The following is a 26007-nucleotide window of genomic DNA, read 5'->3' on the forward strand; positions in this document are numbered from 1 at the left end:
ATAAATACATTAGCCTCAACCTCAGAGAAGCATTCAGGCGTAATATTGTGTTGAAACATCACAATCACACCGTTTGAAGTGGGACCTGTCTCACCTGGTTGACATGGTCCAGTTTAGGGCACGGTCTTCCACCATTGTAGGGCTTTTCTCTGAGCCACTTTGAGCGAACTTTGACCCCACTGCCGCAGGACTTGCTGCAGCGCGACCAGTTTGACCACTCGCTCAGTTTGCAGTCAGATGGACATGGGATGATGCAAGCCTCCTCGATGTACCCTGTAACCAATCAGATGATAGCAGACTTATACATCCAAACACTAGAACAACTGACTTTCTTCCCAAAACAGACCACCAGCCTCGGTGCTAATCAGCGACTTCTTCAGCAAACATTACTCACTGATGATGATTCTAGATTCAACCATATGATGCTTTCCCTGACTCCTGCCATAAACAAACATCACTGAAGTACAGCTGTAGCCTGAAGATACATCCATCAGCCAAAGGGAGCAAAACCGTACTGCGTTATTACCACAGTGCTCTCCAGCAGAAAAGAACCAATGCAGGACTCCGAAATCTGAGAGAAAGAAAGCAGCAGTAGCGACTCTGAGTCCGGTATCTTCTTACAGTTACAGCCGGTTACCATCAAGCAGCCCCATACCGGGAGCAAAGCCAACGCAGACAAGCAAATGTATTGCAAAAGCAATGCATTCCCAAGTTGTCCTGTCGATTGAGGGCGAATGATCTCAAGTATTGGGACAGGATTGCTCATTGAAGAACAATTCTAGCTGACTTAACATATTTCAGTGAGATAATATATATAAAGTCTTCACATGATAGAAATAAATAAAATGATTGTGAAGAAATGACTACTATTCAGCTTCAGGGTCTGTCTCTTTTTAGCTCCACATTTAAGATAAGTTACATCCAACAACAGGCTGATTGTCAGTATCTTCCCCAACAACACATACGAGCCTCACAAAGGCCAATACTTGTTCTTTGGTTGAACAAATCAAAGGTGACTGTTGGAAGGAGGAAGAGGGAGAACCCAGGTCTCTGAACCCAGCCATTCAGTCTCGAGAACAAATGTTGCCATTATCACTTTCTGCCAACTGGGGATGTGTTGAATGTCCACGTTACTAATGTGGTGTGGGGGTGTGGGAAAATGGGTTAATCCTGAAATCCGTGGTGTATGCTGACATATAACGTAACAGTAGAAGAGAAGAAGAGCCTCAAAGTCAGCTAGATGAGGTATCAGCTAACAGTATCCACAATAAGCTACTGGGCATACTTGTTGCAATCATTTATGATGGAGAAGTAATGGAGATGGATTCACTATTCTTCTTCTTTTCATTTCACTGAAGCGTGATGGTTATATGACAGTTTCCCATTTCTTTACACAGTCCTTTGCATTTTAATTGAACACTGCAAGGTATTTTGAGATGCAAGGGTTGGGTAGTAGAGGACAGACAAGGCAATGCTCCATAGTATGGTCTGCTTCTCCACATTCACATGTGGTTGGGCCAGCCTTGTAGCCACATCTGACCAGAGCAGCTTTTGATCGTCCCGTTCTTGTTCTGAGGTGGTTTAGTGTTTTCCATTGAGCCCATGGTGCTTCTGGGCCAGGGGGAAGGTTTTCAGTGGGCGGTATTTCCATGACAGTTGGAGGAGGGTCATTCTCAAGCTTTTCCCTCCACAGTTGGAGTCTGGTTTCTTCCCGAGTCTTTATTAGGGGCTGGACATGGCTGAGAAAGCTTCTTCTTGATTTTAGCCGTTGGGCCGGTGACATCCATGGAGGAGATGGCGTTCATCACTCGTAGATTTAGTTTTCTCGACTCGGCTGGCAACTTCCCGTCTAATATCAGCAGGGGCAATGCCAGCGAGGAGGTGAAGGTTGCTTGTGTTGGTGGGATTCAAGCAGCCAGCGATCAGGTGGCAGGTGCTGTTTAGTGCTGGGTCAAGTTTCTTGGCATGGGTTGACCTCTCCCAAACTGGGCATGCATATTCCGCAGAGGAATAGCACAGGGCCAGAGCAGTAGATCTTAATGTGTGTGCTGTGGCTCCCTATTTGGAGTCGGTCAGTTTCCGTAGGATGTTGTTTCGGGAACCGACTTTGGATTTTGTGTTGTTGATGTGCTCCTTAAAGGAGAGTACGGTCCAGGGTTACTCCAAGGTAGACAGGGTGGGTACAGTGCTCAAGTGGTGTTCCAGACCATTTGATGTTAAGTGGTCGGTTGGCTTCACGGTTCCTGAGATGGAAGGAGCAGACTTGGGTCTTTGCAGGGTTGGCATGTAGGTGGTTGCGCTCGTAATAGAGTAGTAGTTCCTATTGCGCAGCAGCTGGTGTGCAACTTGGTTGGCAGTGGTCGTACACTGTTGCCGAGCTGCGGTTGATGGATCGTTGATTTTTCGGATGAGGCTCTATGCCTTTTTGCTATTCTTTGCCATATCAGTTGTCTCCAGCAGGTTTTTCCATGTCAGCTGGCGGCGTTCTGAAATGGAGGTCATGAGTCTCTCACCTACTTCGGTGGTAGTTTCAGCAAAGGGGTCAGATTCATAGAGCTGTTTGTATCGCTCGTACAGTTCGGTACTTGTAGCGTCAAGGTATGAGTGCGGTATCCTCTTGGGATTCACTATTTAGCTGGTGCATTCTTTGACTGACACACTTAGTAAAACGCTGTAACTTATGAACTTGTTTACCACTGGGTTAATGATTTGTTGTCATTTTAATCTGTGTTTTCTAACCATGGAGAGGGTTTTTGAGCATGGACAACTCACCATGGCTGTTGCAGCGAGAGGTCTCCACTATGCGGTTGTCCTGGTCGTAGCACACCATGGCCTGGTAACGATATCCTTGGCCACACTCCTTGATGTCACCTTGGACTTTCATGCCCAGGTGACCTTCCACGCGGCCCCCTTCAGGTAGGACACAGTCCGACCAGTTGCCCACAGGCTGGGCGTTGTATTTGTTACATGGGCAGTACTGGGTCTCGCTCTGGGGGTACATCTGGTTGTTTTTACACTGGTCATGCTTTTTGCTCTTCCCTGGAACAAAAAAAACAAAACATTAACCCCTAACTTAATTAAGGTTTAGGTTAAAACCATTTCATGATTGTTGGTCCTTCAGTGAGGCTTGGAGCCCCCGGCTCTTTCATTGAGGCAGTTTAGTGACCGCTCCCTGTGGAAGTGTAGAGATTTACATATAGAAAAGAACAGGGTTGTTTGTAGCCCTCTCATATTACACAAATACAAAATTAAAATTAAAAATGTTCCATATCCACTGATCTTCCTCTAACGATTGATGTAATCTGGAAGTCAGTTTAAAATCAAAGTCCGTCACTCACCGACCAGCATCCTCTTGCGGGTCCTGACACCCACGCAATCGGCTGTGCAGGAGGAGAACTTGGACCAGCTGCTGAGTTGACAGTCTTCCTGGCAGGGCAGCTGGCAGGGGTGTGTGAGAGGCGGCATGGAGCTGGCAAACTTAAGACAAGCTTCAACGTCTGCCTGCCCACCGTCCTGCTTCCGGCACGAAACAGCTACAGTGGTAAAGGAGTGAAGAGAATTTGATGAGGAAGGTCGTGGTCAACTCTGATTTAAATGATGAGAAGATAAGAGTCATCGTGTGTCCACAGTCTGACGCTCCACACTAACACTCCAATATACACTATGCTTTGAGACAGTCTGCCCCTACCATCATCCAGTGAATACAACATGCTTTCATCAGTACATAGAGCAGTGTGCTGTGCATTTTACACAATACTGGATGTATCACCTCCTACAGCTCCGCCTCCTGTGTGAGTCATTCGTTTAGAAAACGAAATGATGAGGATGTTGTTTATAATGAAATGTAAGTTGCAAAGAGCTACTGTATGTTCCTCTGGAAGTTTTGATCATTACAAAAGTTGATCCACGTTTTACATTGTTGAGAAACATGCCCCATGACTTCCTGAAAGACATTGAGTAAGTCCCTAATATCTATGCAATGTACTGTGCAATGTATTGTTCATGCTGTGTCGATTTGATGAGCATTTGGATTTACTTGATGAGGCTTTGGGGCCGAACAACATGAGTTGTTGCATACATATATATTATTGTAGTTGACAAGATAGGGTTAATCTAAACTATCTTACATAACGTTGGTCGTTGCGTCATATTTCATGAGCTCATCTACACTAAATCTGTAAAGTAACTGTAGCCTTCACATACACGTAGTGGAGCAAAAAGGTACATTTGTCTTATACAAGTATAAAGTCGTACATCATGGAGATACTGGGAGTTGTACTGTGGCATCAGCTATCTTAGCTTGATGTGGTTAACACACTGCTGGCGGTGACAATATGTTGACAATATGTTGACAATAAAAACACCCAATCGTCATCACTCCGTCTACCTTTCTTAACCCCGCCCCCCCCCCCCACACACACACACATCCATGGGACATACCAGTAGAATGTCTCTTGCCTTCCACACGTTGTATTGAGTGAATGGGTGAATGTAAGAGGCTTGTATTGAATTGTGTCTCTTCAGCTCAGAGTATACTATTACAGGTAATGGAGGAGCAGGATGCTCATCATTGGAATCTGATAATGGTCTCTGTCTCTGAGACAGGAGTCTGAGTGTGTCCACTGATAGCAAGTCAACTGTCTGCTTCAACACTCACTCAGGCCACAGGTCATGTGTTGTTGTGAGATGCTCTACCCACCCCTGTCATTGAAACCCATATCGTTCATTCGTTTTGTAGCGAGAGAGAGATTTGAGACTCTTCTCAGTCCCGTGACATCTACAGCTAAATGAAAGTGGTGTGCAGCCCCCAGGTGCTGCTCTGATGCCCACTGTTCTACTCCAGGCTCTATGGAATAGAGCACGTATGGGAGGATCTGATCAGTGTTCCCAAATCCCCACTGAAAGCACATCTCGGCTCCATCTCATGCCTTTTTGATTAGGCTGTTCTTCCTGCTCTGTGAACGAATGTGTTCATATGAAGAAGAACTCAACATGTGTGAATGTTTGTGTGCATGTGTCTGTGTGTGTGTCCTCACCCCGAACCTGCAGTCCGGGCCCACAGGTCTCCTGAGCTCCACGACTGTCCTGACGTACTGACCATGGAACCAGCTGGCATCTTCGCCACTTATGGGTTTTCCATCTAAAAGAAGAAATATGTATGAGAATCAGAACTGTTTAGCAATCAGATGCAGGGTGGAGTGAATGGTGGCCACTTTCATATCCTGGATCCGATGGGTAAGAATAAGAGTTAAATGCCTCACTAGCAATCTCTAGAAGCAATCTCATTACCTCCTTCAATAAAGCAATGGATGGAGCAATCACCAAGATGATAGTCTTGAGGACAATCAATCCTCCACTACAGCAACATCGACTCAGTGCCTTGTCATAATCCACAATGAAGGCCATGGTCAAAAGGGTGCAAGAGTATGCCATGTGATAGCAATGGACTTGAGTTAAGTCAGAATTTAATTAAAAATAACTGCAGACGATTCGCTTGTGTGCAGTTCTTTTGGCCATTTGAGGACATCACCGGCATCCAACATGACCCACAACTCCGACTTGTAATTACAACTACGAGGTTGTCACTGCGTAATGTTTGCAGGAGTTTAAATGTTGAACAGGACCAGCCTACCTGTATCCTTGACAGACAGATGGAGCATCACACTCTCTCTCCTGGGTCAGAACTTCAGGACAGTCCTGTCCACCATTGGCTGGTATCTGGATCATAATACGTTTCCTGTACTGCTTCTTCTTGGTGTTACCACCTAAGCGAAGACACAAGCAAACACATGTGTAAATGTAAGTGTGTAGTTTCAGCTCAGTGTACCTAAACACACTTATAAACAAGCAACTGAGGTTAAATGTTGAATATGAAATGCTGTAGAGTGAACAATGCTGAGGCCTCTTCTTGAGTTCCAGCATGTCCACATCTCAAAAGGCACTATTTGCTGTATTTCATTAAATGTGTTAATGTAGACTGAATGTTACGAACCCTATCTATTTGTAATGTATCTATTTGCTCACTAGAATTGACCACTTCGAAGGGAGGCTAATACAATCGACCTGGGATCCCAATCATCCCGAGTCCAAATCTGCCCTTTGCAGACTTTCTTGCTCTTTATACGACGTCAATTGCTCTGACTGTCTACTAACGGCGAGCATGGCTTTACAGTGGAGTTCGCTGAAAGCCTGGCGTGTCTCATACAGACACTGAAGGGTGCCCCAGTGTGTCAGTATCAGACACCGAGGGGCACTGGACATTCCTGAGCCTCAGCTGATAGTGAGCAGTGAGCTCAGCCTCCATTTCCTTTAACTTGGTGAATCACCACCATGTAAAGTCATGCTGTGGAAGCAGACAGTCTTCACTGGATCAGGTTTGATATAAAGAAAACATCAAAACATGGTAATCATAAAGCGAGATTTTAAATATAAGGATTATTATGATAATATTTTGACGCAAACTGCATCAATTTGTAATTGCGTGTCTATGCATACGTGCTGGTAAAAAGCAGGTTTGACACGAGCCTGCAGGACCCTGAACATGACGGGAGGAGCAGGAGACAGAAACACTAACCAAGCTGGTAATAGATGATCTGCTCTCATTCTCAGAGCAAGACACACGGATACACATGGAAATACTGAACATATAATGAGGTGAGTTCAGTATTTGTTCTGCAGATGCCTTCGGGGAGTAACTATGCTGATACATAAAGCAAGACTCAGGGGAATAACAGCTGCACAGCGTTGAGGCTGAGAGTTGTTTGGAGCGCTCTTTCTTGACATAACCTATTTGTTTGGTAAATAGCTTCCAATTTCACCATCAGTGTCAGGATCTCCAGCAGCTGTTTATTGTGGAGGTAGCCCTCCCCGTCTGATTCCACACAACAGTCTCTACCAACATGGTAAGAATTCTCTACCCCCTTATAAGAGACCTTTAGGAAGAAGACAAAAGTCAAAGTCCTTGTCCTATGATGTTCAACACTTAAGAATTGTCTTGTTATTCCAATATTTTCCGTTTAGTATAGACTGATGCTGCACACACATTTATGAAACATGTCACAATCCGATCAGATCTTTTGGTATTCCGTCTCACTGTGCATGATGATTTTATTATCTCTCTGTCGGTGCTGGAATAATGATGAGCACACTTGCTTTATTAATTGAGAAACACAGTCATACAGGCTTTAATGCATTCCCTCTCTTGACACTGGTGTGACACCTCGTATGGCCTCGCTGTGTGTACTGAAGCCAACAAAGAGCTGGAGCTACCTGCTTGACATGTTGATGGGCAGGGGCTCCAGTCGCTGTACGGGGTGATGATACAGTCTCTCTTGCACGGCAGCAGGCAGGGCCTGACGGTGTCTGGGCGCAGACTCTCCGGACACCTGGAAGGAGATCATTAACATGCTCAGGCAAACACAGAGAACCCTTTAGTATCTGACAGAGATGTGCTGGATCAGAGCCCAAGGAGCCATGCTGGGAGTTCACTGGGAGACTCCCAATGTGCCCGACTGCAGCTCTGGATCATTTTGTGAGACTGTGACTGTGTGTGTGTGTGTGTCCACTGCAGCATAGCATTGTGAAGACAGACACTTCCTTTCTACAATTCTTAATGTTCAATGATATATTGTCCATGTTCTAGCCCTTAACTACTGCTATTAAGACAAAGAGGTTAGAGTCGAGACTATCCTTCCAAAAACAGTACATTTGACTTTAACAACTTTCTTTTAATTGATTGCTTCTTAAATGATCCCTTCGTTGATGATTGCATTCTAAAAAGAATTTCCTTTCATCAGTAGTGATTTGCCAGGCTGCACTGAAACTGAACCCTTTCCCAAACCCTGAGATCCCCACAGAAGCGTCGGGACGTCGTCTCTGTGTCGAGCCAACCTGGAAATCAGCTCTGCTCAGAATTGCAGATCGCCAATTAAAATGTTAGAAGAGCAGAAGCTCTATGGAAAACATGTGATATATGCACACACATTCAAAAATCACAGTTTTTACCACATTTGAACCACACACTTAATTCAAATCCTAATACATATTTCGTCTTTTTTTAATCATCCTAATGCATTAGAATGATCTAATGCCAATTTCTGTTGACTGACGGCAGCCCTCACATCCTGGCCGCAGCTGGTGCTGCTGGTGAAAGCGGGTGCCACTGTCTCCATTGATGTGAAAGTGTGTCCCAAGGCTGTGGGCTCACTGCTCGGCATGTAACAGTAGGTTTAGGAGTAAGGGAAGGAATAAAAAGTCAGATTAATCTCCATACACAGCGTGGGGGCTGGGGGGGGGGGGCTTTCCCTGCGTAGTAACTGCCAGAATAATGCTCTCGTTCTGTTGAATAAATACATAGATAATGCATGTTCCCAGCAGATGCCTTCAGGGGGGAAAGAGACCCAGATGCTTGGAACAGCTCATCAGCCAACACCTCTGCCAGACACCAGCAACAACAGACTAACCAGGAGACTAAACGGCACAACGTGCCATAAGCAAACACTGAGGCTGCCGTTCACTCTACAAAGGGAAGCAACCTCGGACACCATCGGTTATTAGTCTGACAACATTTTAGCCTCTTCGGCAATCCGATTAGCCGCTTGAGACGCTAGACTGGAGTTGAGTTGAGAGAAGATGTGAACAACCAATTGTTTCACAAGTAGCCAGTTTACTGGTTCATTTTAAACCATTAAAAAGCCGAATTCCTGCCTGACAATTGGGTTGCTGATGAGTACTGATGAGTATCGCTGTTGCTCTCCATTCAAACCTACCTGCATGCACCCAAAGCCCACTCCAATGGGATCAGTCCATACTACTCCAGAAACCGCTTCTGATACCAAAATGTTGTCCAGATTAGTCCTGGGATTTGTATTTGTAAGCATTATTTTGGGGATTATTTGTCTAGTTCTATCCTAATCACTCAGTAGTGAGTGATATGCCCAGCCGATGATATCTGTCAACTTAACGTCTTTAAACACAATCAGAGAAATATGGTGATTTAATTCAAGTTTAACGAATGTACGATTTGAAGGGAAATTTAGATTCTGGAACCAGAATCCAAAAATTAAAATTTGCTGATTTTTATCGAAACATATGATACCGATATGTTTCATCATACTACAACACTCATAGACTCATTCGTGCCACTCATTAGAGAAGAAGCCAGTCAGAGGCCTCGCAACAACTCGATTCAAAACTCTCTTTGAATCTAAAAGCGAACACATTAAAAGTGCTGAAGCTTTCATCAACATCTGAACATTAGCTGCAGCTAGCAACAGATTGTTAAGCTTGTTGTTCAGATTTACTGTGTTTTGAGTCGTGGATCATTTGTTCCTTCGATTACTTCAACAGGCTAGTGCAGTACATTTGAGTTTATAACACAGTTGCTTTCTTCTTTTCTACTGATTGATAACTCAACTGTTGAAGTTTCACTTCAAGCTTCACCTTCATTGGTCTGGAGCCCAAGATAAACTCAAGCTTCCATCATAAGATAAACTCAAGCTTCCATCATAAGATAAACTCAAGCTTCCATCATAAGATAAACTCAAGCTTCCAAGATAAACTCAAGCTTCCATCATAAGATAAACTCAAGCTTCCATCATAAGATAAACTCAAGCTTCCAAGATAAACTCAAGCTTCCATCATAAGATAAACTCAAGCTTCCATCATAAGATAAACTCAAGCTTCCAAGATAAACTCAAGCTTCCATCATAAGATAACCTCAAGCTTCCATCATAAGATAAACTCAAGCTTCCATCTAAGATAAACTCAAGCTTCCATCATGAGATAAACTCAAGCTTCCATCGTAAGATAAACTCAAGCTTCCATCATAAGATAAACTCAAGCTTCCAAGATAAACTCAAGCTTCCATCATAAGATAAACTCAAGCTTCCATCATAAGATAAACTCAAGCTTCCAAGATAAACTCAAGCTTCCATCATAAGATAAACTCAAGCTTCCAAGATAAACTCAAGCTTCCATCATAAGATAAACTCAAGCTTCCATCATAAGATAAACTCAAGCTTCCAAGATAAACTCAAGCTTCCATCATAAGATAAACTCAAGCTTCCATCATAAGATAAACTCAAGCTTCCAAGATAAACTCAAGCTTCCATCATAAGATAAACTCAAGCTTCCATCATAAGATAAACTCAAGCTTCCAAGATAAACTCAAGCTTCTAAGATAAACTCAAGCTTCCAAGATAAACTCAAGCTTCCATCATAAGATAAACTCAAGCTTCCATCATAAGATAAACTCAAGCTTCCATCATAAGATAAACTCAAGCTTCCATCATAAGATAAACTCAAGCTTCCATCATAAGATAAACTCAAGCTTCCATCATAAGATAAACTCAAGCTTCCATTATAAGATAAACTCAAGCTTCCATCGTAAGATAAACTCAAGCTTCCATCATAAGATAAACTCAAGCTTCCATCATAAGATAAACTCAAGCTTCCATCATAAGATAAACTCAAGCTTCCATCATAAGATAAACTCAAGCTTCCATCATAAGATAAACTCAAGCTTCCAAGATAAACTCAAGCTTCCAAGATAAACTCAAGCTTCCAAGATAAACTCAAGCTTCCATCATAAGATAAACTCAAGCTTCCATCATAAAATAAACTCAAGCTTCCATCATAAGATAAACTCAAGCTTCCATCATAAGATAAACTCAAGCTTCTATCATAAGATAAACTCAAGCTTCCATCATAAGATAAACTCAAGCTTCCATTATAAGATAAACTCAAGCTTCCATCGTAAGATAAACTCAAGCTTCCATCATAAGATAAACTCAAGCTTCCATCATAAGATAAACTCAAGCTTCCATCATAAGATAAACTCAAGCTTCCATCATAAGATAAACTCAAGCTTCCATCATAAGATAAACTCAAGCTTCCAAGATAAACTCAAGCGTCCATCATACACCATGAACAGAAACCCTCACATCCTTACGGTCTGTGGGCCCTGAGCATTAATATTAACATGTATATCATAGCATTAAGGCCTAATTCATATTAACATGTATATCATAGCATTAAGGCCTAATTCATATTAACATGTATATCATAGCATTAAGGCCTAATTAATATTAACATGTATATCATAGCATTAAGGCCGAATTAATATTAACATGCATATCATAGCATTAAGGCCTAATTAATGTTAACATGTATATCATAGCATTAAGGCCGAATTAATATTAACATGTATATCATAGCATTAAAGCCGAATTAATATTAACATGTATATCATCTGACACCGGTGGAATCCTCTTGTGTTACACTGTACGGACCAGAGATGGATTGATATTCAACTACTTTATTCACACCTGCATGTGAAAGAAGTTATGTAGAATCTTACTTTTTGGGAGGAACCTGGCCCACATTCACCCGGACACAGATGACCTTGCGGGTCTGCATGCCCACTGAGCAGGAAGCGTCATCGCCACGTGTTGGACCTGCAGATGTGTTGGTGGCTGGAATGGAGGAGTCCTCAATGCACTGCCCCCACGGGCCGGTCTGCCAGTGGTACACAGTGCAGGGGTGGTCATTGCAGTTCTTCACCTCCTGCAGAGCACTGTTGTTGGGGCACGGGAGTCCACCTGAGACATGATGGAACACAAAACAGCGTCAATGTCTTACCCGGACTACAACTGGAAACACTAGCAGTAGCCTGATACAGCTCGGTATAGATGGGTGTTCTAGAATCATGAGACCAATCCAACTGACCCAAAGAGAGAGAGCGAGAGAGAGAGAGAGAGAGAGAGAGAGAGAGAGAGAGAGAGAGAGAGAGAGAGAGAGAGAGAGAGAGAGAGATGTTCTCAAGGCTGGTCTGACACATGTTATGACCTTGTAATGGCCATTTTGCAGTAGGTGGTTTGACTCACACCTTCCTCTGTTTTGGGTTGATTTTAACACGTTCTTAACCCAGATTAGAATAATAAATACCTCGTTGGTTATTTAGTGGCAGAACCAGCCTGTCGCCAATGCTGAGCACTCAATGCATGAATTGTACTACATGAATATCATGTATTAATATTACTGAATTAACATTCAACTAGGCATTGTGGCATAGCAATGGATCTGTCAACATGAAAGGCTCTGAAGTGATTCTGGTCTCCAAGGAGTCGTAATACAAAGAACACAATTTTGGATGTCCACTTCTTTAAACAGCAAACTAGATACATATATGAATACAAAGCAGCTGCTGTCTGGTGGGACTTCACTGAGGAGAAGAATGGCTGGGCAGTTAGTAAAACAAATAGCTAACTTGGCTGGACAAAAAGAAGAGAACTGCCTTCAGAAAATCACGTTTCATCTCCAGAAAATCCAAGGAAATAATATTAGCAAGTACTAAATGTGATGCCCGATTTAAAAGTGATAAACCAAAGATAATAATTATCATTACTACTTAATTACAGTATGCTTGGGCAAACAAGAAAAATCATACAGCAAGCATAAATCATTTTTATTATCGCTATCAAAGTCCCAAAACAGTGACAGTAAGAGAATACAGGTTGGCTAGCAGTAAGGCTATGGCCAGAGATCAGGTGACACAGGGGGCAGAATGTCTACACAGAGCCAAAAGCCAGGTATGGACCCAGGTGGGGTGTGCACACCATGTGACCCTCTTCACAGCGAAACGCTGTCATTTGCAGCAGTCATCATCTTGGGAAAAAGAGAACCCCGGAGGAGAACGTCAGCCATTAGCGCCTCAGAAGGCACCGAATGATATCTTCCAGTCAGTGCTGGGGAGTCTGAATGGAACATGAGAAGATATGGCTGACCTCTCTGTAACAGCACAGGGTGATGTCCTGCACAGGCTGTTACTGGATTTCATCAGGCAGTCATTCATCAGCCATGGAGCTCATGAACTCGTAGGACACACCATCACTGCTGCACTGGCTAATTTAATAGTTCATTGATAGACATTTAAGTGCTACCAATCAAACTGAACATGTATTTGAGAAAATGTGCAGCTCATATGTTAACATAACTGACAGGAATGATATGACAAAAATATGACATCAAGTTATGACATCATGTTTTAAAAAATGACAAAAGCATTACAGGCTGATGATGATGCCGCAAAACAACGTGGACAGAATGATGAGAAGTCTTATGGTATGTTGTTTGCCACTAAATCAGACTTCTGCATTTAACCAATAATTGGTGGGGACATTTCCTAGATGGGTCATCACTTGAGCAGCGACGCAAATTTGCAACGGTTGTAATGTTTTTTCAGTAAAAGGTTGAAATGGACTTGTCCAGGCAAAGGACCAGTTGCTGGGATCCTCTTGACCCAGAGCCGTTGTTACAGAGGAAGGACTGGGAGGAGGGGATCTGGTCTCCGCTTCGGGGTAATAAAGCTTGCCATCTTGGTTCGGACTACAGAACCTCCTTGTTGTTGCATAGAGTGCATTTCCAATATGTCCGTTCTGCACACGGTGATTGGTTGATGCCTGTATCAAAAATGTTTTGGAATATGAGTTTGTGTTTTTGATGATTAGTGTTTGCATTATGTGTGTTCTCATGTCCAAACACTTTGAAAAAACATATAAGCGTGTGAATTCATCACACGAAAGAAACGTCCGGGTGTGTAAAGGCCTCAATGCTGCAGCAGAGTCGGCCTCCTAAATGCTGGGAAAGATAATAAACGAGCAGCAGCATGCAGCCTGCATTGTGTTCTGGCATGGAAGTCCTCCTGAAGCCCAGCATGCGCAAAGGAGGAGGAGTATCCATCGACATGGAAACCAGTGTGGATGCTGCGTTCTTGTGAATATGCCAAAGACAGTAACACAACAAGAGCTGTTGAAAGGACAGCAGGGACGTAAAAGATCAGATTCTGATATGCTGCCAAGCCCGACGCTAACCAAATGTGCAGCCTCCCATTTCCTCTCACAGTGAGGTTCCTTGAGAATGGCTCAGCTCTCTCACTGTGATTGACAGTTTGGAGGGTTCGCATCAGTATCATTCCAGCACCATTTACATACCCAGTCCTCATCTTGGAGTTTGAAACATGGAATGATGAGGAACACTCAAGACTACTGCTAGTGTGGAAGAGGTTCCTATTCTAAGTGCACAGGGTGGGCAACATATTACATGAAGGACCTTCTACATCTGTCTAGTTAAACACATGGAGACTACATCAGCAGAAATAACTTGAAAATACCGAAGATTGGATTGACCAATGACAGCAGGGAAGCACCTTGAACAGAAGCAAAGGCCACATGCTTGTGAATAATTGAAAAGGAAAGAACGTATCATACAATGAAGTTGAGCAATGTGATTATAACCGCTGTGCTTCAGCTTCTGTAGCAGCTCAGTTTGTTATTCTTCAGTCACCTGCATCACAGTAACCCAAGCCACAACCTTTGCAGTCGCTGAAGAGGAACACAGAATAATTCCTTTCACTTTGACATTTTGCTCTCAGGAAAGGGAAGTGAGATATGCAGAGAAAAGCCGAACTTTGAGACTTGCACAACTAGCATCAGTGTGGTTTATATAACGTTTTGTCAAAGCATACTCTGCTCTTCGTGGATGGATAGCTGGGTCAGTGTTACCTGGCATGTTTGTTTGTATCAGATGACACTGACTGACTTATTTGATATGTCCACATGAGTCACATGTATCGGCAAAACCATACATCAGTCTGACTCCTGTGTGCCTCGCACTGATTTGTCCTCCTGTTGCAGGACTTAGGACTTCCTACCTTCTCCTGCGTTGTAGGCGAGGATGGAGCGAGCTCTGGTCTGCTTGCCCTCCGTGTTTTTTCCAGAGCAGGTGTGGGAACACAGAGACCAGGGGGTCCAGGGGCTCAGGGCACAGTCCTTTGGGCAAGGCACCTCACAAATGGCTGGCATGGGCAGGACGGCGTCACGGCAGAGCTGCCTCTCCACATATTCACCTGGTAAAGACAAAATAAGGTTGAATAGTTAAATAAAGAGGCTGAATGTGCTTCATATTCACAGTAATAGGCAATACAAAAGGGACCAGAACCATGTGTGTCATTTAAGAGCTTTCAACTCAACACATTTGTGCTCACACAAATCAAAAATGTATTTTAAAATGGAGATCAGAAACACAATAGAGCTGGCGTCATCTTTCTGCCAAATGTCTTATTATTTCAAAAGCACCACAATAGAACATTCTGCATTTTACTATTTTAGGTGAAAATGATTGATTCACAGTTATCAGAGCAGTGAAATATAATATATTGAAGTAAAAGTCAACAACATATGTGAAACACTCCCAATAGTGTATCTGTTGAAGCATTACGGGCAGTCGTAGTCCGGAGGTTACAGACGGGAGCGTGTGACCTGGAGGTCACTTAGACTTCATCTGGATGAGTGAAGTGAAACAGCACCACACCGAGGTGCCCTTGAGCAAGGCCCTGAACCCCAACCTCTCCAGGTGTAAATGTGTGTAATGCTGCACAATTGATCAGCTCATTCCTGCAAAAGAGAGGCTTTTGTAACGTTCCTGAATAAATAAAGCTTAATGATGTGTGCTGGCTGCACACAACCTGGCACCAGCACCGGCACCGGGAGAACTTCTGTTGTTTGAGAAGGTTTGTTTGGAATTGTGCACTATTCAGTACGTGTGAAGAAACCCCATGATGACCTCTTCATGCTAATATAATTTATTAAAATGATGAAATGCAAATATAAAACAGAAAATATACTGTAAGTATTACAGTACATACATTTAACTTGCCGTCACATTCTAGTGTTTCTGCCCCAAAACAGGAGTGAACACGAGGGTGCACAGATTCAGACTGATTCTAAATGACATCAAGCAGGAACATGTTCATGTCAGAATCAGAGTCTGAGCAGAGTGTGTTGTGTAGTCTGACAGTGGAACACTGCATATCATGAAGCCTCATTGGAAGAGACTCTACAGCTCTGGTCCTCTGGTCCTCTGGTTCTCTGTGCTGCAGTAAGTGGAGATGGACACGTGTAGATGTTAGAAGGTAGAAATGCTTCAGCAGCCTTGAGTATATTGTTCAATCACTGCAATACATACATGACATAGTCTTGATCCTTATGAATAATTGTCATATGTTGAATACATAATGTCACTCAAGGCAGTTTTGAGTGGAGTAAATGTAAAGGCAAGTCAATATTTAAAAAGCTAAGTGAAATGTCATTTCATCATGTTGGAGAGTCACATTTCTCCTCATGAGCTATGTTTGAAAGAATACTGTAAATATTTTGGGAAATATGACAAATGGAAAATATTGCTTTCTCTCCAAGAGTGCCACGAAGAACTCATGTCTGTGTGTCAAGTAGAGATGGAGTCGGGACATGGTTGGTCAGCTACAACAGCAATAAAGACTGGCAGCAGGGGGCAACAACTGTTACAGTAACAGCAATGTAAATAGTTTTGATTTCAGTTATTTATTGAGAAACAAATGTATTATTCATCTGTCGAGTACTGCAGCATCTTCAGCTACAGTGCAGGTTGCAGGATGTGGCCTGTGAGCTCAGGAGAGCAGCTTTGGTGAATAAGTGTTGAAAACAAAAGATTATTTCAATAGTATCTGGTTTATGGCCAACCATAGTTATGTAGATATGCTGTAAAATATATATATGTGTGTATACAGTATATATATATAATCCAGTGTTGTGTTGCATAGATTTCTATCAAACATACCGAAACTATGCTCAGAAAATAAATTCCAATTTGCCAAAGGAAAACATCCAAAAGCTCTGAGTCTGGTGAACTATGAAAATGATGACTCTTGAAAAAAATTGAATTTGCCAAAAGAATGATGACTTTTCCTGACATACCTCAAAAAAAACAAAAGCAGTATTAGTTGTTTGTTGAAATGATGAAATACAACCTTTGTTCACATGTAACTCATAAGGACCTCTCTGGTTGTGTGAATGATGACTCTTTGTCATGAGGAAGGATGTGAACATTGGCTTCTTTTGAATCTAATGATGGGTCAATAGTGACTTTTAGTCTTTCAGTGTCTTGCTCCCCTATTGTACAGTCAACTGAGGTACATCATGAGACAACGCAGGTTGTTTTTAAAGTGAATCGTACACGTTTTCTCGTTAGTTTTGTGGACCTTTTTTCGAAAAGCTTTTCATTATGATGGTTCCAAAGCTGTAAACATCCCTGTGATGACTTCGGCATGGTGTCCTGTCCTCCGTCACACACAGGATAAAACTGTAACGTCTTGACCGAGCTTGAAGCACAGATCTGTTGCTGAAACCTTGAAGGTTAAGCATGAGCTGGGTTCTTCAATACAAACTGTCCTACATGACTGAAGGGGCAGTAGATACTGGCTTACATTTGACTTTTTTTTCAAGGATCTGTTTTGGAGGGGTGGGGGTGCCGCGATGCTGACGTGTCCAGTATTCTTCCAATCTAGATCTGCAGGCTGTCCTCACTCTCATCCCGTTCTATCCCAGCCCATTCTGTCACTGAAGGACCATATCTGTGAACATCTCATTGTGAAGGGCTGGAAGAGTGGCAGCCAGTGAGTCGAATGACATGTCTGGAGCCCCGGGGGAAACAGATCCATTTTCATCAGAAAGAGACAACAAGAGATCAATAAGAGGCCAGTCAAGAGAAACTGAGGGATGCCACATGCTATGGGGGTGGGGTGGCCGGGGTGACCGGGGACATATGGAGCCGTAGGACAGATGCTGAAGGAAATCATTAAAGTGTCTTTTTGAAACTGATGGCTTCCATGATGTGTTTTGTTGGAGGAGCACTGCATGAGTTGAATCTAGTTATTGATAGTTAAACACACCTTATTGTCAACACAAACCAATAAAGCAAGCTGTTAAAAGCACACTGTCCAGTATACATCTCACTCTGGCAGCCTGGCATGAGATGTGGAGGGTATCTGTGGAGGACTCCTCGTGTTGGTGGTGACCACTTTCCATTCTGAACCCTTTCTTTTCCTCTAGTCCGTGTCCAAGATAGTTCTCTCTGTTCATTTCTGACATCGAAGATATGGCTGGAATCTAAGGTTTGTGTAATTAAATAAATCATGGTTTGGAGTGAATGCATTACTCTTTTCACCCTTTAATTTAACCATAACCACAATCTTTACTAGCAAGACCATGATCTATCTAAGTATATATTGTAGTTTTTGTTGCCTAACTTTAAATCAAACATTGAAGATTGAAGCTCAATAAACACTCATTTGCAACACTTTTGTTGGGTCAGATGTTTCCCCGAGGATGGGGGTACTAGATCAGAAAAAGCTCATCTTGTTTTTTGATGGAAGACAATGACAAATGCCCTAAATCTGAATTAGGATGGAGGTACGGTGTCCTATAAGCTACCACATCAGCTGCTAGTATGAGATGCATTTCAGGAACAGGCTGAAATAGTACCTCCCAGACTGAGTAACATCTTTTGGTAAATGAAAGATGTTCAGTGTCAATGAAAGTCACATCAAAAGAGGCCTTGTGGCGTATCAGGAAAGAAGAGAACACACGTTCTTCTCTAAATCAGTCTCCTAAACTCACAGATCGGAGAAGCTGATGTGATATGAGTTCAACCTGAGCTCAGCAAGCGATCAAAGGAACAATTTTCTTTTTTAACATTACACACATTTGACAAGTCAAACCACTGCCTGAACCTCTGTTGATGGAAACCCTAACCCTAACCCTCTATCCAATTCTGCCACAGACAGCCTCTCACGCAGTCAAAGGTAATGGGGAAGAAAGGCAGAATAGATCCAAGCTGACTGTGTGAAGCAGGCTGTGCTGATCTAATTTACCAATAAGTCTGATTCAACAGGGCTCCATAACAGGAAGCCTACACCTCTTTAGCTAAGTGCCTTTCAGAAGATGGGAGGAGACGAAGAAAGAAAGACAGAAAGATGAAGATGAGGTCAACTTTTTATTTTCATGGCTTGGACTGAAACTACTTACCTGGACGTATTCACCAGACATTTAAATGGACAGAGACACAGATCATGAAGAGTGCCTCAAGGAACAAATGAATAGGAGAAGAGGATACAATCGGTAAAAGAGGGAGTGAAGAATATGTGATGGTTGGCTAAAGGAAAAGAGATACTGTAGAATAATGTCCTCTTGATCTAAGAATGTGTCCACACTACAGTCTATACTACTCATTAAAACGCATAAGCAGCACGCACACATACAATATGTGATGACCGTGGCGCACTGGGTTAAGAGGTAGTCTGGGAACCGGAAGGTCAATGGTTAGATACCCGACTGGGACGTGTCATGTGTCGAAGTGTACCTGAGCAATACACTGAACCCCCGGCTCCCCGGGCGCTGATCAATGGTACACTCCCTATATCCAGGGATGGGTCAAATGCAGAATTCATACTATCTTGATCCCTTAAAGCAGCGGTTCCCAAACTTTTTAGGCCGCGCACCCCCTTCTACATCCCGACCGGGTTCGCGCACCCCCCCCCCCCCCTTAATAAAAAAAAAAAAAAAAGAAGCAACGGAGCCTTTTAAGCCTTTATAGCCGCATAATAATCGGACCAATGAGAGAACAGTTTGCTCGCGCGTGGCATTTGTTTACAAGATTTAGTCCGCTGTTAAATGTTGCAGTGTGAACACAAACCGAACAAAGGAGCAACTGCAACAAAGCAAACGAACTGAAGGTGTGAAAACGCCCTGAAACACTGCAACAAAGTTTCAATAACTTTCAGTGACACAAGGCGTCACTTTTAAAGAGCAATACGGATGCGAGCACACACGCACAGGCTCAGAGGCAGATTGTCACATTTAATTTACAATTAATGACCGACTAATGCAGCCAGGATGTCTTCGGACAAAGCATCGATGCGGCGACACAGTGTTGTTGGACACCGGGATCATGTCCAACTTTTTTGCTTCTTTCTCCCCAATCATACATTCCACCATCTCTCTGGCAGCTGGCAAGCTCACGTCTTCGGCGATTGTGTGCGGTAGCCCCTTTCTCGCTATTCTGTAACCAGATATGAAGCCCGTAGTGCGTCATTTATAGACCAACACATGAATGAGACTGCAGTTGTTTTTGGCTGTTTTGTAACTCCTCCAATTTCGATATAAACAATGTAAGGGGCTTTTGACTTGCACTGGCATGCTTGGTGTTCAGGTGGCGACGTAAATAAGAGCTTCAGACTGTTAGCCAGAACCTCGCTGCACACCACGCACTGTGGCTTTGGGGAATCTGCGTTGCCAATCCAAGTGAAGCCCAGACACAGATACGTTTCATCATATTTCCTCTTTTTTTCCCAGTCTGCGCCGTCTCATCTTCCTCTGACTCTGGCTCGATTTCTTCTCCCCCCAACGCACCTCTCCGTTCCCCTCGCCTCCGATTCCTCTCTCTCTCTCTCTCTCTCTCTGTCCCTCTCCTCTTTTACGAGTGATAGCTTCAGATGTCCCACCTGACAGTTTTTAAATTAAAATTACATTTTTTTTTATATTTAATATTATTACACCATCAGACCGCCATTACACTTTTCCTCTCGCGCACCCCCTAGAGGCAGCTCGCGCACCCCCAGGGGTGCGCGCACCCCACTTTGGGAATCCCTGCCTTAAAGGGATCAAGATAGTATGAATTATATTCCATTCTATTCTATTCTATATACCTTCAGCAGCTAGCGTAGCATACGTGTTGATGTGCTGTACTCTGCTAATGTTAGCTCCATGTAGAAACATAGATCTCCTCTCTGGGAAAGAAGTATCAGTATTACACAACGCTTAACCATGACCAGCTTCAAATCCACTAAAGCAGCCTGAAGACAATCTGAAAGCATTGCATGAGAGTCTGTGGAGCAGCGCTGTGAGACTCTGGTCAGAGGGTACAGTTTGCATTCTAAGGGCGGGACTAAGAAAAAGGTCAACTATGACCATGGTGTTAGCTGAAGCTGAGGCTGTTATGATCACTGAGCGTCAATATTTGTTTTCTAGATTTACTAGATTTGATTGCGTTAGATGTCCTAGAGTGCTGTGCATAGCAATAACCGAACCAAACAGCCACAGAAATAGTGATAGCTGCTGTCATAACTACAGTCACAGCTCCAGCTATAGCTCCAACACCAGCTGTAGCAACAGCCACAACGTGCATTTCCAGTTACAGCTACAGCTGCTGTCAGAGCTGCTCGGGCTTGGTCTGATCATCCATCCATCCATCCATTATACCAGATGATCCCAGCTGGCATTGGTACACCCCAGGTCGCCAGACTATCACAGGGCTGATACACATAGAGACAGACACCAACCAGACACCAACCACACTGTTAGATCCGGGGGTTATCTGGCCCGATACGGGGCTACTTACTGACTCAGCTCTCTATTAAAAGATTGGCGAGCTGGTGTTCTTGCGAGGAAACTCGCCTGGCTCTGCTAACTGCCGTTACTCCTGACATCTTCCCTGCTTCCTCCGGTAAATGCGCACTCGGCCGAGGGGCCACCCTGGCCCCGGGCGCTCCTACCAGTCGCGTCAGTTATGGTAGCTTCCTCTTTTGGATCCGTGCTCTTGGTAAATTGCCAGGTTTGGATTTCAAGGGTGCAATGAAAAGTTATTTTTTGGAGTTGTCAGGGGCGAGGGTCTGGCCAGACCCTCCTCACTCCTTCCTGCGCGGCAAACGAAGTCCGTTCTGCGACCCTCGCGGCTCAGTACAAAGTCTCTAGGGCGGCTGTGGTTCTTTCGTTGTCCAGTTGTTAAAGTTGAGCAGGGGGGATAGGTGGTTCTTCGTCTTTCAATCTTTGCTCACGAAGGGCCGTCTTCTCTCTTCTTTCTTCTTTCTTGCTTCTTGTTTCTTCTCACTTGCTTCTCGTTTCTTCTCACTTGCTTCTCTCTTCTTTCTTCTTTCTTCTTTCTTGCTTTTCTCTTGAGCAGAGACGAAGTCCACCGATGCGTCTGTCGAGCGAAGTCCAGGGTCTTCTCAGGTAGAGCACTAGGATGGCTCTTACGACGTTATCCCCCTGGCTGTCCCAGTGGTTAAAGTCAAGCAGGGGGGGAGGAAAATCTCCGTCTTTCAATCTTTGTCCACGAACGGCGGTCTTCTTTCCGTGAACAGAGACGAAGTCCTCCGACGCGGCTGTCGAACGAGGTCCCGTGTTTCTCCATGGATGGCTCGGTCGCCGTCCCGTCGTGAATTTCCATCTTGCTGTTTGCAAGTTACTTCTTTTATAACACTTTTGGGCTGTCTGGACCCCCCCCCCTCTCCTCACTCGGAACATGATTCATTCTTCATCTTTATGTGTGTATGTGCTTATGCTGTGGATGTGTGGAAATCACCTTGCCTTCCGTAGGCCTGATCTTGCAATCCTAACGTCTCTGTATTCTTCACTTCCCCTTTTCCCACACTCATTCAGTTCTAACACAGATTAGTTATCATAATCAGTTACAGTTGTTAATCACTTTACTGAGTACACACTTGCTTATAAAATGATTATTGATCTCATCCTTCAACTCTATTATGCTTTGTGTCTTTTCTACTCAACCGCTACCCTGCATGAGCTCCTTCTCAACCTCTGTTATTTCCCCATCCCTTCAGGCCCACACCCTGCTTACTTCCTCTATCTCCGCACTTTCGAAACTCACACAGACTGCACTCTTACTCAGATACACCTATTATTTTTATTATCAGGTTGACATTTGTTAAAATCACTTTACATTTATTATGTAATACATGCTTGCTTTAAAATGATTATTAGATTTCATCTTTTAACTCTTAATTCTACGCTTTGTGTCCCTTTAGCCTAATTTACAGGCCGACCATATATTCCCCATTTAAGGCAGCTCTCCTGGGATCTCAACTCTTTTTGACAACACCTATGGGCAATTTACTGTCCTCAATTAACCGAGGCTGCATGTCTTCCTACTGCGGTGATATTGACAAGCCCTCGGGGCAGCTCTACTTCTGCATCCTCTGATGGTGGACTGAGGGCAGACTGGACGCAACAGTGACTCTCTATCACCTCTTGAGGTGCAAGGGGCATTACAAGAAATCATGAGACAGCCCTTGTTGGCTGGCTGTAGATGTCTCCATGTAGCACACACTGTTGATTATGTTAGTTAGATATTTGAATGTTTGAAACTTAAATTCTGGCCAGATTTTACCCCATTCACCTTAAAAGCAAAACTCAAATTTCAGCACCACATTTTCCAGGATACTAAATTTCTCCTGATGTGGCTATAATGAATACATAAATAAATAAAAACATGTAATTGAGCATTTGGCTTTGCTGAAGTAACCCCAAATTACAAACATCTTGTGAGTGAATGGGTCACTTTGATCATGTGACATATGAAAGCCTCCTTTCCTACATGAATGAAATGTCTGGAATTGAGCCATAAAGATTCAGCTGGTATTGCCTGCAGCTTTAATATTGAGCAGTTTCCTCTTAAGGTCACCAGAGGATGAACTCCAGTCAACAGCGCGTTCAACATGTCTGCCATGCTTCACCACAGACCTGCTGTTGATCCGAACATTAGAAAACGAAACTCTATAATAAAGCTCTCAGCAGCGATCATGTGACCTGCTGCTTCATAATACATTCACTTACAAAGACAATTTTCCTTCAGATTTTCAGGAAAAAGAGAATAAAGATAATTAGCTGCAGAGAAAGTGGGTTTGGGATGAGGAAGATGGTAATCACTGCAACAACACGGAGCAGTGCAGCCTGTGAATGGGGACTTTGATTATGAGTATAATATGGAATCTGATGAACAACCCCCATCTCTCTCCCTGCTTCTCCCCTGAGCCCTCATTAGCAGCTACTGTGGTATGGTTCAGGAATCTACCCATGATTGCCATGTTATCGCAAACACATGCGCGCACACACATACACTAAAGGGAACTAAAAAGATTGAATGAAATTACAATATTTAGTTAATAATTGATTCATTTTTGAAAAGTGAGTTCCTATATTTACTCTTCCAGAAAGGTTCTTCCTGAAGCGCTGACGCTCAGATCCATCAGCTTCTGAACAACCCTTTTTTGACAAAAAGGGGTTTTCAAGGGTTCTTTGTGAGATTATGGGTTCCATTAAGAATCACTTTCATCAAAGAAAGGGTATGCTGTAGAACCCCTTGGGTGGGTTCTAGATGAAGCCCTTGGAATATAGAAGGCTCCTCCGTAGAACCTCCTGTGTGGGTTGTTGTCAGCACCCTTTAGAAGGTGGTAAAGATTCTGAATAGAACCTCCAGAAACGATTTTGGGTGGATCCATTACACTTCTTAAGGGTTCTCTGTAGAATATCTAATTGGGGTTCTGGGTGGAACCTTTCACAGCTATAACAGGGTTCTCCTATGGGGACAAGCCCAAAGAGCCCAATGTGGTTCTAGTAAGGGCCTTTATTTCTAGTTGTGTACTTGAATTCTCTGACACATGGCATGATATGGAAACCAAGCCGTGCCCACAGCAGCTGTGTACTGTACCATTGTTGTTATGATCGAGCAATCATTCTAATGCCAGGTGTGAACTGAGGTACCCAGCTGGAAACCGGGTCTATGTGTTGATGTGTAATGTTTGCTTTTCCTCAGTCTGCCAAAGAGAAGATGTGAGAGATGTGGAGGTTGTGCTTTAGCATCTCTTTGATTTAGGCGCACGCGATTAACAAAAAGGAACAGAAAATATTTCCAACAATTCAAGTTTATTTCTGTTGCCACACACTTATTTTTCAATGACATACGGTTCCTTCCACTGCTGAATGCAGAAGCCCTGAAGTTTGAGCTCCTTTCATGCTAAAAGTACAAAAGTCCTGCAGATTTAACTTTTAATTGGACCCAGTGGCACTTGATGTATAATGCAGCAGAGAGGCTGGTAGATACTGCTCACTGCATTTGCTTTTAGTAGATCTCTTCCCAAATGATTTATTTATTCTTGTGAACATGACACACGGTCATTATGAACATTTCTCGCCATGCTGTTTCCGTTATGTCACTGGTTATATATCCTCTCTCCATTATTGCATACTAGAATTCTAGTCAGGCCAAGTTTATGTTTACAGCCTGGGGTTCAAAGTCTGACACGATGGCTGTCGAAGCTTGACTCTGAAACGCATGTTGAAGAGACTAATGCGAGCAGCAGTGAGTCAGGAAAGAAGATTTGGACCTCAGTTTGCAGAAACATTTCCATTTCCTTCAGAGATGCCAAAGTTTGACCTGCTTGACAGCCAAATGGCACATTTTCTGAAAAAGGCTGTCAAGGCAAGTGATATTCTAGAACACAAAAAGAACACACGGCCTGGTCTGTTTTACATGTAATGCTTTGGAAGAAGAGATTGAGAAGTATGAATAAACTGCTGTTGCGATACTTTTAATGTTGATTTACTACACTTGTTTTCTGTTTACTTTTGTCCTTTGACAGGTGGAATTGAAGGATGGAAACACAACAGAATGCTACTGTGACTTAGCGTCTGACCAGTAACCAGTAACCACTGCTCTAAAATGAAGATGCCAGTGTGCAGTTGGGGGTGACTGTGGTTAAGTGGATAGTAGGGCCGTCTTTCAATCAGAGGGTTGGCGGTTCAAACCCTGGTTCTGGCTCTGCTAGTCGCATGTCGATGTGTCCTTGAGCAAGACACTTAACCCCAAAAATGTCTCCCGTAGCTGTGCCTACAGTGTAGAAATGTGATGGACTGAATTGTAAGTCGCTTTGGATAAAAGTGTCTGCTGAATGACTGTAATGCAGTGCCTTTTTCCTACTTGCATACTTTTACGCCATCGTATGGAAACATGTCATCAAACCATTATTGTTCCTATTGTTAGATCCTGGGGTACTTCTGGCCCGATACGGGGCTACTTAGTCCCCTGACTGAGAGTCCACGGAGGCCTCGGTCCTGTGGGTGCTGATCCGATCTTCGCTGGTATCATCAGCATAACATCGTTGTTTGGCTATGTATGCCGCTATTTTGTCTTGCTCTTTTTTATTTTCCCTGTAGCGGGAGGTAGCGGGAGTGGTAGGGTGCTTCACACCCTACCACTGCCACCATCATTCCTGACTCATGGGTGAGGGGAGCAAGATAACCCCCCTCATTTCTGCACCGTTCTACTTCTTCTCCCACC

The 26007-nt window shown here is 43.4% G+C and overlaps 1 protein-coding gene across 1 annotated transcript in view; it reads right to left on the bottom strand.

The window, feature by feature from the left end:
- thsd7aa (thrombospondin, type I, domain containing 7Aa) overlaps positions 1-26007 on the bottom strand; it is a gene marked incomplete at both ends in the record, with an annotated part of 241311 nt that overhangs the window by 88744 nt on the left and 126560 nt on the right. Inside the window, 8 exons of the mRNA XM_079288528.1 lie at positions 95-273; positions 2773-3039; positions 3339-3533; positions 5037-5140; positions 5633-5765; positions 7270-7385; positions 11360-11600; positions 14711-14905. Of these exons, the coding sequence (XP_079144654.1) occupies positions 95-273; positions 2773-3039; positions 3339-3533; positions 5037-5140; positions 5633-5765; positions 7270-7385; positions 11360-11600; positions 14711-14905 (1430 nt within the window). The remainder of the gene's footprint in view (positions 1-94; positions 274-2772; positions 3040-3338; positions 3534-5036; positions 5141-5632; positions 5766-7269; positions 7386-11359; positions 11601-14710; positions 14906-26007) is intronic.

Source organism: Melanostigma gelatinosum, assembly GCF_949748355.1.
Source record: "Melanostigma gelatinosum genome assembly, chromosome: 17".
NCBI lineage: Eukaryota > Metazoa > Chordata > Actinopteri > Perciformes > Zoarcidae > Melanostigma > Melanostigma gelatinosum.